Raw genomic sequence first — 12,429 nt, forward strand, 5'->3', positions numbered from 1 at the left:
GTGTTGTGATGAGTGGTGAGGTAGGGGTGGGTGGTGTGTTGTGATGAGGGGTGGGGTGGTGTGGGGTAGGGGTGGGTGGTGTGTTGTGATGAGTGGTGGGGTGGTGTGGGGTAGGGGTGAGTGGTGTGTTGTGATGTGGGGTGGTGTGGGGTAGGGGTGGGTGGTGTGTTGTGATGAGTGGTGAGGTAGGGGTGGGTGGTGTGTTGTGATGAGGGGTGGGGTGGTGTGGGGTAGGGGTGGGTGGTGTGTTGTGATGAGTGGTGGGGTGGTGTGGGGTAGGGGTGGGTGGTGTGTTGTGATGAGTGGTGGTGTGGGGTAGAGGGGTGGGGTGTTATGAGGGGTGGAGTGGTGTGGGGTAGGGGTGGGTGGTGTGTTGTGATGAGTGGTGGGGTGGTGTGGGGTAGGGGGGGTGGTGTGTTGTGATAAGTGGTGGGGTGGTGTGGGGTAGAGGGGTGTTGTGATGAGTGGTGGGGTGGTGTGGGTGGTGTGTTGTGATGAGTGGTGTGGTGGTGGTCTGGTGTGGTGTGGTGGGCCGAAGTGGTGTAGTGTGGTGAGTTTGTAGTAAGTTGTGGTGTATTGTGTTTTTTGTTGTTGTTGTGTTGTATTTTGTTGCATGGCATTGTGCTGTGCTGCATTATGTTGTGTTTTATTCGGTTTCGTTGTATGATTTGTGTCGTATTTTGTTGTGTTGTATTTTGTTTTGCTGTGTAGTGTTATCCTGTTGTGTCATATATATATATGTATATGTAAATATGTATGTATATATATAAATTACGTAGTGTTGTGTTGTGTAGTATTTTGCTGTGTTGTATTGAATTCTATTGTTCTCTTCCCAGAGTTCATAACGATGACGACGACGTAGATAATATATCATCACATAATGTTATATTCATTTGCCCAGGGAACGCCACGTTCGACTTCCCGGGGTTCCTGACGATGATGATGATATAATATGTGTATTGCGTCATATTGTGTATGATGAAATATATTACGTTGTCGTGTACGCGTCATATTGTAGTCTCTGTTCCCCAGGGAACGGCACCATCGACTTCCCGGAGTTCCTGACGATGATGATGATGTAATGTATTGTGTATTGCGTCATATTGTGTATGATGTCATCTTTTGCATTGTCGTGTATCGCGTCATATTGTGGTCTCTGTTCCCCAGGGAACGGCACCATCGACTTCCCGGAGTTCCTGACGATGATGGCCCGCAAGATGAAGGACACGGACAGCGAGGAGGAGATCAAGGAGGCCTTCAGGGTCTTCGACAAGGACGGCAACGGCTTCATCAGCGCCGCGGAGCTGAGGCACGTGATGACCAACCTGGGCGAGAAGCTGACAGACGAGGAGGTGGACGAGATGATCCGGGAGGCTGACGTGGACGGGGACGGCCAGGTCAACTATGAAGGTCAGTGGGTTAATTCAAGGTCAGCTATGAAGGTCATTGGGTTGTCAAGGTCAGCTACGAAGGTCAGTGGGTTGATTCAAGGTCAACTATGGTCAGAGGGTTGATTCAAGGTCAGTTATGGTCAGAGGGTTGATTCAAGGTCAACGGAAGGTCAGTGGGTTGAAAGGTCAGCTATGAATGTCGTGATTTAAAGGCCAAACACTTTTTCACTGTTGAAGTTTGTTTATGATAGTCATGTCCGACTTAATGACCGACCATCAGAACAGCAGAGGGGGCAACCATCTGGGGCTAGAAACTGATTATAGTGGAGAGAGTCTTGCCCAGTTTGGAGCACTGCAGAGCTCTATGGCACAGTACCTTCAGGTACTTGGGCACCATGGCAATATACCATCAGGTACATGGGGCACTATTGCACATTACCATCAGGTACATGGGGCACTATGGCACAGTACCATCAGGTACATGGGGCACTATGGCACAGTGTCATCAGGTACATGGGGCACTATGGCACAGTACCATCAGGTACATGGGGCACCATGGCACAGTACCATCAGGTACATGGGGCACTATGGCACAGTGTCATCAGGTACATGGGGCACTATGGCACAGTACCATCAGGTACATGGGGCACTATGGCACAGTACATCAGGTACATGGGGCACTATGGCACAGTACCATCAGGTACATGGGGCACTATGGCACAGTACCATCAGGTACATGGGGCACTATGGCACAGTGTCATCAGGTACATGGGGCACCATGGCACAGTACCATCAGGTACATGGGGCACTATGGCACAGTACCATCAGGTACATGGGGCACTATGGCACAGTACCATCAGGTACATGGGGCACTATGGCACAGTACCATCAGGTACATGGGGCACTATGGCACATTACCATCAGGTACATGGGGCACTATGGCACAGTGTCATCAGGTACATGGGGCACTATGGCACAGTACCATCAGGTACATGGGGCACTATGGCACATTACCATCAGGTACATGGGGCACTATGGCACAGTACCATCAGGTACATGGGGCACTATGGCACAGTGTCATCAGGTACATGGGGCACTATGGCACAGTACCATCAGGTACATGGGGCACCATGGCACAGTACCTTCAGGTACATGGGGCACTATGGCACATTACCATCAGGTACATGGGGCACCATGGCACAGTACCATCAGGTACATGGGGCACTATGGCACAGTACCATCAGGTACATGGGGCACTATGGCACATTACCATCAGGTACATGGGGCACTATGGCACAGTACCTTCAGGTACATGGGGCACTATGGCACATTACCATCAGGTACATGGGGCACTATGGCACAGTACCATCAGGTACACGGGGCACTATGGCACAGTACCATCAGGTACATGGGGCACTATGGCACAGTACCTTCAGGTACATGGGGCACCATGGCACAGTACCTTCATGTACATTGTAATGCAGCACAGTACAAGCATAATACAGCAGAATAAGGTGTAGTGCATACATATACATGATACAAGCCCAATATTTCTTCATGTCGCTCTGTGCTGTGCAGAATTCGTGAAGATGATGACAAGCAAGTGAGCCGTGTGACCCGAACAGCCGGCGGTTCATCCACACACTGTAAGTTCTTCATCATCAACACGAACGTCGTTGTGGTCGTCCTGCTTACTTGCTTCATATATTGCTTTCTGTTTGTTTACCCCTAACAAAGGAAAATAAATTTACACTCCAAGTTAGTAATGTTATTCTCTAAACAACTGAAATGACTTTACAATTGGAACTGCTAATATTAGACTCTGAACGAATACGTTTACAATCTAAATTAGTGGTATAAAACTATTGAATGGTTTACGATCCAAACTGGTAATAGTTTAAAAGAACAAATAAAGATAAGTTTAGAATTTAAAGTGGTAATGATTATTAGACTATGAACAAACAAACATAAAAAGTTGTTTGAACGATGAAATGATATAAAAAGAAGAAATATTTTGACAATTGCTTCCTATTGATATCATTGATAATGTGCTTTGTTTTGTAATTGTTCATTTTGTCATTGATGTTTTTGTTTTGAATGTGTTTTTAACACCTCATTTCAACAGCCCTTATGTGACGGGCGGAACTTTAATGAAGCAACAGGATTTTGACCTCATTTCCAGACGCCGCCTTGGCAGCAGTCATTCCAGAAACTGATCAGCGCAACGTGAGTTTATACTTGAGGTCCACCAACCTTGAGGTCCACCAACCTTGACCCCTCGCTTTGCTGAAGCAACCTTGACTCCTCGCTTTGTTGAAGCAACCTTGACCCCTCGCTTTGTTGCTGATCGTGTGGACGGACAGACATGACCAGGACTGTGATCTTCATGACCACCACACGCCTTCCTCACTCCACTGTGCTTTCTTTGTCACGTCTTCCACATACCGACTCGTTTTCTATGTATAATATGAATTATGTACAACATGATCGTCAGCACCAGGTTTGTCTCTTGCTATCAGTCAGCCCGTCCGCTAGACGTTTTGGCCGTGAAGACACGGGGCACAACGTGTGTGTGTGTGTGTTTATCGCTTAATTAGGACCCCGATTAACATTGGGAAGGAGAAGGAACAGGTACAAAGTTTTGTTGGCAGTTAGCTTTGTTGTGATTAAAAAAAAAGAAGAAAATAATTATTGGTTGAATATCGAGGGTTAAAACTAGAACATGTGCAAGCGAGTAAGGGCAGGAGGAGAGTTATTACAGCGCGTGGAGGACATTTAGAGAATAATTATCACAAAGCTAGATATGGATATGTTATAAAAAAATTAGAAAATAATTATCACAAAGCTATATATGGATGTGTTATAAAAAAAAAATTAGAAAATAATTATCACAAAGCTAGATATGGATGTGTTATAAAAAAAATTAGAAAATAATTATCACAAAGCTAGATATGGATATGTTATAAAAAAAAAAAGAAGTAGAAAATAATTATCACAAAGCTAGATATGGATGTGTTATAAAAAAATTAGAAAATAATTATCACAAAGCTAGATATGGATGTGTTATAAAAAAAAGAAAGAAAATAATTATCACAAAGCTAGATATGGATGTGTTATAAAAAAACAAACATTTAGAGAATAATTATCACAAAGCTAGATATGGATGTTATAAAAAAAAATTTAGAAAATGATTATCACAAAGCTAGATACGGACGTGTTATAAAAACATTTAGAGAATAATTATCACAGAGCTAGATATGGATGTGTTATAAAAACATTTAGAGAATAATGATCACAAAGCTAGATATGGATGTGGTAGTGTATGGGCCGTATGATGAATGTCTGTTGGTTTTCTTTCTGCTACAGCTGTTCGTGTTGGTGCCATCTTGGAAGATGTAGATCTATCTCAGAGTTACCTTACTGATCATTTCCAGTTCTTGGCTTGGACGAGAAAGACACAGAAAAAACGTTTTTCTTGGGAAGGGGATATTGCATGCTTGCCTTATGTGGACTTTACTGCTGGTTTTTATTTATTGTTGTTTATACAAATAAAGGAAAAGTTTTCAGTGGGTTTGACTTGGATGATTTCTTCTTTTTCTTCCTCTCGTTTGTTTCCTACACAGCTCTGTGTGTGTGTGTGTGTGTGTGTGTGTGGATTGTGAGTTATGTGCGAGTGTACGCGCAAAACTGCATGCGTGAGCTCAATTTTTGTGTGTGGAGTTTGTGTGTGTGTGTGTGTGTGTGTAATATGATGCAGATGTCTACGTATGTATGCGGATGATGTTGTGGAATTTACTGTGTGTGTGAGAGAGAGAGAGAGAAAGAGTATTGTATAATTCAGATGTCTGCGTGTGGCTGTTAAAACCCACCGAGTTACCCCCCTTTCTTTCGAACCGCACACAACACGCATCTACACAATTCTTCGTGCGAATGTGACAGAGTGAGTTCCGAATGCCTGTGGCCAGAGGAAGAACGAAATGGTTTTTTTTGTTGGACATTTCGAATACCTGTATGAAGTGAAAATGTTTTGCACGTGGTAAGTGTGGGTGAATCGTGAGCTGTGCATGTTCATGTGTGTGTGTGTGTGTGTGTGTGTGTGCGAATTTGTATGTGCAGTAACGTCAGTCTGAATGCATCAGAGCTCGGGTGATGTGGTCTGTGTGCCTTGACTGTTCCGAACATCAGGTGGGAAAAAATAAGTTTTTATTTTATTGTTTATTCGAAATTAACTAATGATTGAATAGTTTGAGAATTTAGAAGCTTTTGCTGTTGGTTTTGAAATGTTTACTTTTGATAAATTAATACTTTTTTGTGTAATTTATAAGACAGTGACTCATAAATGAATATTGTATTGTTAATTGGAAAATTGTATGAATGCATGAGTGGTGTGAAAGGATAGCAAATATAATAAAATAAAATAAGGGGACAGTAAATGAAGGGGGAACATTGAGCTGGATGCTCGTTCAGTGTGTCGGAAGGAATAATTTAAATGGAGTGTGCCAAGAGCTAAAAAGTGTTGTCAGGGCTCCATGTTGACCGGCCACGGAGTGGAGGGACCTTGTGGAACTGGGATGTTCACGGAGGAGGAGGTGCCCGAGTTTCCACGAGTGAGTGGGGTGGACATTGACACTGCTGTAAGTAGACTAACTGGCCGGCATAGGACTGAGGCGATCCTGGGATTGGATCATCAGGTTGTGCAGAGAGAATTGACTTGTGACAGTCAAGACATTTGTTCCTGGTTTTCTTAAAATCAGTTCTTTTCAGGATGAAGAGAGAGAGTGAATGAAAAACTTTTTTTTTTTTTTTGGTCTTAATAATTATATTTGGCTCAGGGGAAAATTCCTTGTGTCTGGGTTTTTGTTTTTTTTTTGTTTTGTTTTTTGGTTTACTGAGAGTGAGAGACTGAAGACTGAAAACTGAACTCGCTAAAATATTTCTTCCATTATCTTGTCTGTCTCCTCACCCACTCAGTAACATTGGCGACCCCGACGTGTTTTGTTTGAGTAGGCTGTTAGTTATGCATGCACTGAGATAGGCTGTTAGTTATGCATGCACTGAGATAGGCTGTTAGTTATGCATGCACTGAGATAGGCTGTTAGTTATGCATGCACTGAGATAGGCTGTTAGTTATGCATGCACTGAGATAGGCCACTGCACCATTCACGAGTGAGTTCTCTGTCGGAAATCTTGTAATTTTCATAATTTGATAAATTGTCTTGTTCGGAAATACTTCTTTATTATTGATAAGCTGTCTCTTTTGGCAATCTTTAACTTGTTTTTCTGAATTTTTCTCTTGTAAACTATTTAGGAAATCTTTGATATTTTCGTTTTGTGTGAATGTGTGGTTAATTTGGCTGGAATTCATCTTCAGCTTCTACTTTTATAAGTTCTTACTATATGTGAAGGACTAGTGTTTGTGTAAGCATCTTTCTGCTTTAGCATTAATTTTTTCTATCCAGTTATCTGCTGTTTTTTCTTGTTTGTGTGTACCCCTGAGCCATACGTGTTTGGTTTGTTATCTATAGGGTACAAGCCACATTTGCTTTTCTTTCCATGCAATTTTTTTTCTTGCTGATGTGCTATTATTCACTTTAATTTTATTTTCTCTTCCACATCATAATCTGTCTTTTAAAAAAAAAGTTGAACTGTTGGAGTGCTCACTCAGGTCAGCTAATTTTCTTGTTCAATTGTAATCGTAAGAGAATAACTGGATTGTATTTTTCTTGATTGGCAGTCAAACGTGGTTGCTTCCAATAATTGTATATAATTTATTAACCTCCTGATATTGATTCACTGGAGGCTTTTTTCTTACCTCTGAGTGGTAACCAAACTTGACTATTGTGTTAAGGTTGTTTGATACCTATCTGCGCAGGATTTTACTGGTGCTATTATTCCAATATTTTCAGTTACTGTTTCATTTTTCTTAACTTTTCATGTCCGAGTCAGATCTGGACCGTACTCACCTCAGTGACACAGGGACGATGGATCCTACTTTTCAGTTCATTGAGGCAGGTGAAAAGCTAGGGCTCACTGGGGAGAAATTACAAAAATTTGTGACTGCTCGTCTTGAAAAATTTGAAGAAAAAGTAAAAGCAGATAGAGAGAAGAAAGGCGTGAGAGCAGACTGTTGGTCAAGATGGAGGCAGAAGAGAGAGAGAAACAAAGACAATATGAATTGGAGATGAAAAAAACTCGAGCTCCAAACTTCTGCTTCTGATTCTTCCTTGCCTGACAATAGAGCCCTAGGTGGGATTCGACCCCAGTATCCTAAACTTCCTGTATTCAAGGAAGAGAAGGATTATATTGACAGTTTTTTGTGCCGATTTGAAACGCACGCAAAGGCTAACAAATGGCCCTCGTCTGAGTGGCCGATCTATTTGTCTGCTTATCTGGAGGGGACTGCTTTCTTTGTATCACTCTTTTCTTCAGGTACAATGACATATGACAGCCTACGGAAAGAACTTTTGCTGAAATTTCAGTGCTCAAAAGATGGCTTTCGGGAGAAGTTTCGTAGTGCTAAACCTGAAGCAGATGAATCTTTCCCGACATTTACAACATGACTGATACATCTTGTAACTCGTTGGTTGGCTCTTGCTGATGTTGGTCAGACTTATGAAGATCTTTTTGACTTCATGTTGGCAGAACAGTTTTTGGCATGTGTTTCTCAGGATTTGGCGGCATTTCTCCGGGAACGGGACTGCAAAACTGTCAAAGACCTTACTCGCCATGCTGAAAACTACCGTTTGGCACATCCTGGTAAAGATTTAGGTCGTCGTGGTCGTATTCCGACTTTCGGCACGGGTTCGAATGCATTTGCTCCCGATCGATGATACTGGTATGGGGCAATTTCCCAGACGTGCACGAGGACTGAAGAACTTTGGGAGAGGAGGCCGAGGAAGTCCGAACTCTAGCAATGGAGGCATGTCAAAAACTTTGTGCCAGATTTCGATAAATCTGATCGAGGATTTCGTTCGGGTGACAGGAGTAGAATTCCCCGTGGAATTTACAGGGGTGGAATTACACGAGCTTCTCAGTGTTGGCATTGTAGAGGATTTGGCCATTTGAGGAAAGACTGCCCTACTCCCAAGTCAGCTAGTGCTGCTACACAGGTTGACATTCGTTTTCATGTTCCAGGAAAGGACTGTGCAAAAGATCAGCCAGTCACCGGCGTTCTAGTCAGTGGTATCGCCGTGTCTGAGAAGGAATACCCACTGTTACAAGGCTTGGTCAATGGCAAGCATGTTTCAGTTCTGAGGGATTCAGGAGCTAATGTTGCAGGTGTCAGGAGGTCACTTGTCATGCCAGATCAGTTTCTGGGCAGATCTCAGGCAGTGCGTACCTTTGGTGGTCGAGTGGAAGTTTATCCCTTGGCGGTTGTACAGGTGGATACTCCATTGCATTCAGGTCCTTTGGAGTGCTGTGTGCTGGAAGACCCAGTTGCGGACCTTATTGTTGGTACCTGGACTTCTGTTTTCCAAAGTAAGGAATCAGACAACTGTACTGCTTCTGTTGGTCTGTTTCTTGGTGTTGTGTAAGACAGGGACAGTCAACCTGGTCTTCACACATTGGATGTTTCTGGAACAAGTAATGTTTCGACTCGTGCTCAGTCACAGAAAGCTGGAAAAAAGCCGGTAGCCTACCTCTTGAATCAGTCACGCTGGAACACTTATCTGTTGACAAAGATAAACTAGCTCAGCTTCAGAAAGGAGATCAGTCTTTGGAACATTTGTTTCAAATGGCGCAGATGGGTGTGAAACATGGTTCCAATAAAATGCCATATTACGTCATTCGAAATATATTGATGCAAAGGTACTTACGTGGTGATGTGGACGAGATTTATCAGATTGTTGTGCCAAAGCCTTTGCGCAAAACTGTATTGTTGGCTGCACATGACACACTGTTCACAGGTCATGGGGGAGTACGTAGAACTATCTGCAGGATTTATTCCAATTTTTTCTGGCCTGGTGTACACAAGGATGTCAAGGATTACTGTCGGTCATGTGACCTTTGCCAAAAGTTTGTGGCAAAAGGACGAGTCCCTTGCGTTCCGCTCAAGAAGGTTGAAAGGATCACAGAGCCATTCAAACGAATAGCAGTTGACTTGTTGGTCCCATCAGTCCACCTTCTGAGGAGGGGCATCGCTATGTCCTTACCGTGATTGATGTCGCATCCAGGTATCCAGAAGCAGTTCCTCTTAAGAACATTGATACCGTGTCAGTTGCAGAAGAGCTTTTAAAGATCTTCTCTCGCATGGGATTCCCTGATGAGATTCAGTCTGATAGGGGAACGCAGTTCACCTCTGCGATGATGGATGAGATCCTTCGGTTACTGTCCATCAAGGGTGTGCGTACTTCACCTTATCTGCAGTCCAATGGCGTTGTGGAACGGTTCCATGGAACTAGGAAAACAATCCTGAAGAAGGTCATTCAGAGACAACCCAAACACTGGCACAGGTACTTACCAGCTGTTCTTTTCGCTTGCAGAGAGGTCCCTTGTGAATCGACCGGGTTCTCCCCGTTTGAACTTTTGTTTGGACGCAGAGCTCGTGGTCCTATGGATTTGTTGGCATCTTCTTGGTCAAGCTCACCAAACGCCACTGAGGACAAGACCATATATCAGTATGTATTTTTGTCTTAATAATTATATTTGGCTCAGGGGAAAATTCCTTGTCTGTTTTTTGTTTGTTTACTGAGAGTGAGACTGAAGACTGAAAACTGAACTCAAATATTTCTTCCATTATCTTGTCTCTCTCCTCACTCAGTAACAGCGAAACTGATCTGTGTGTGCCAGAATTGTTCTTTTATCAATTTATCAGTTGCTGGGACTTGGTACATTCCTTTGTCGGTTGACAGTTGGGCTTTCATCAACATGACACTGCATCGTTGTTGCATGTACGTTGTCTATTTCTCTGTGTGTGTGTGTTTTAACTTTGTGCTTGCGCGCGCGCGCGCGTGTGTGTGGGTGTGTGCACGCTTGTCTCAGTGTGTGCGCATGAGTGGGTTCGTGCATGTTCGCCGAGCGTCAGTGGCCCATTTTTTAATTTTTTTTAAATTTGAAACATTTGCCTTCTACGCATGTGACCTCCACTGTACTTCAGTGTATTATATATTTTGTGTTATTATTTTATTTCAATTTTAATGTTTTTCACAAACTTAAGACAAAGTCTAGAGGTCTGATCAACGAACGAGTTGGGGTTAATGCAAAGGTCAAGCATCTGTTGCGTTTACATTTTTTTAAATAATAATAATAATACTAGTAATAATAACAATATCAATATTAACATTCAGTTTCAGTAGCTCAAGGAGGCGTCACTGCGTTCGGACAAATCCATATACGCTACACCACATCTGCCAAGCAGATGCCTGACCAGCAGCGTAACCCAACGCGCTTAGACAGGCCTTGAGGGGGGAAAAAAAGTGAAAAAAAAGTGAATAAATAATAGATAAGCTTAAACAAATAAATAAATAATTATAATGTAAAAAAAAAGTGAATAAATAATAGATAAGCTTACACAAATAAATAAATAATTATAATGTAAAAAAAAAGTGAATAAATAATAGATAAGCTTACACAAATAAATAAATAATTATAATGTAAAAAAAAAAGTGAATAAATAATAGATAAGCTTACACAAATGAATAAATAAATAAATAATAATTTTAAAAAAGGTAGTAGTAGTAGTAGTAGTAGTAGTAGTAATAATAATAATAATAATAAATAAGATAACAATGATAAATAAGCAAATAGATGCAAAACATGAAGACACACATTCACATATACACCCACACATGCATAACAGATAAGCACCAAACATGCAGTTTCACAGATATGAAAGCACAGTTAAATACATATAAACGTACATGAGCTCCAACACACACACACACACCACACACATTACCCTGCACCTCCTCTACCCCCCTCCTCCACACACTCATTTCTAGTCGACGTATCGCAGCTTCCACGGCACACACACACACACACACACACACACAGATGAACACTCACTTGTACAAGCACACACACATATACCCATATCTCCCACCCCCAACCCCCCACACATATATACAAAGATATATATGTTCCAATATCCTGTTGCTCCCACAGTGTAGGCATGCATACACTCACATACCTCATCCTCTACCCCACCTCCCCCCGCACCCCCACCTTCCCCCCCCCCCCCCCCCAAACACACACACACACACACGTCCACAGAACTCTACTGACACTTGTGTACACTTACACTCTCGCGCATGCACAAACGCACTCAAAAATACAGACCCACACATGCACACAAACACACATACACACACGCACAGAGGCTGCCACTGATTGGCCGCAAGAGGGATGGGAAAAGATCTCTGATGCTAAGAACGTGGCGTCTAGTGTGGTGCTCAGTCTGTTGTATTTGGAAAAGCCCACAGAGACTCTGTTCCGTTTTGAAGAAATTTGCGCAATGTTGGTTTGGAAATGATGCCGATATTTGTTTGATTTGCAAAGCATCGTGCTCTACCTTTCATGTTAGACTTACGGCTGCTCCCTCTCTCTGCTTTTATTTCTTTGAGGCGATCGATGGTGTGATGGCCTTGTACCTGTTCTTTTTTATATTCTTTGACTTTTCTGAGGATTTCCGATTTTCCTAGATGTAGGCCGCTCGTTGGTGTTGCGTTACCAGCAAGTCTGTCAGCTCGCTCATTTCCCTTAACACCTGTATGTCCCGGGCAGTATGACCATGTGAATTTTTTAATCTGAAAGTTGCGCATTGCGTTATGCCACTCTGGGCTTCCCATTCCGTTTTCAGTTTTCTGTATGAGGTTCATTGAGTCGGTTAGAATCATGGCATGTTGGTTTCCGGATGGACGATAGCCACTGGAGGGCATGTGTCGCAGCTTCAACTTCCATCGTTAGGCTGGAGGTTGTGACTTTGTAGGCAGCATTCTCTTCCCTAACTGTTTTTCCATTTTGTTTCGCAGTGAATCCCCAACCGGATTGGTCTTTGGTGACTCAGCCATCTGTGTATATGATGATGTCCTCTTCTTTA

General features: G+C 42.7%; 1 protein-coding gene across 1 annotated transcript in view; it reads left to right on the top strand.

The window, feature by feature from the left end:
• The window catches only part of LOC143275267 (calmodulin-like), a 12,399-nt gene extending 7,437 nt beyond the window's left edge, over positions 1–4,962 (top strand). Inside the window, exons 4-6 of the mRNA XM_076579245.1 lie at positions 1,168–1,410; positions 2,970–3,037; positions 3,574–4,962. Of these exons, the coding sequence (XP_076435360.1) occupies positions 1,168–1,410; positions 2,970–2,998 (272 nt within the window). The 3' untranslated portion in view covers positions 2,999–3,037; positions 3,574–4,962. The remainder of the gene's footprint in view (positions 1–1,167; positions 1,411–2,969; positions 3,038–3,573) is intronic.
• The last annotated feature ends 7,467 nt before the right edge of the window (positions 4,963–12,429 follow it).

The sequence above is a fragment of the Babylonia areolata genome, chromosome 30, assembly GCF_041734735.1.
Source record: "Babylonia areolata isolate BAREFJ2019XMU chromosome 30, ASM4173473v1, whole genome shotgun sequence".
In the NCBI taxonomy this organism is placed as follows: Eukaryota; Metazoa; Mollusca; class Gastropoda; order Neogastropoda; family Buccinidae; genus Babylonia; species Babylonia areolata.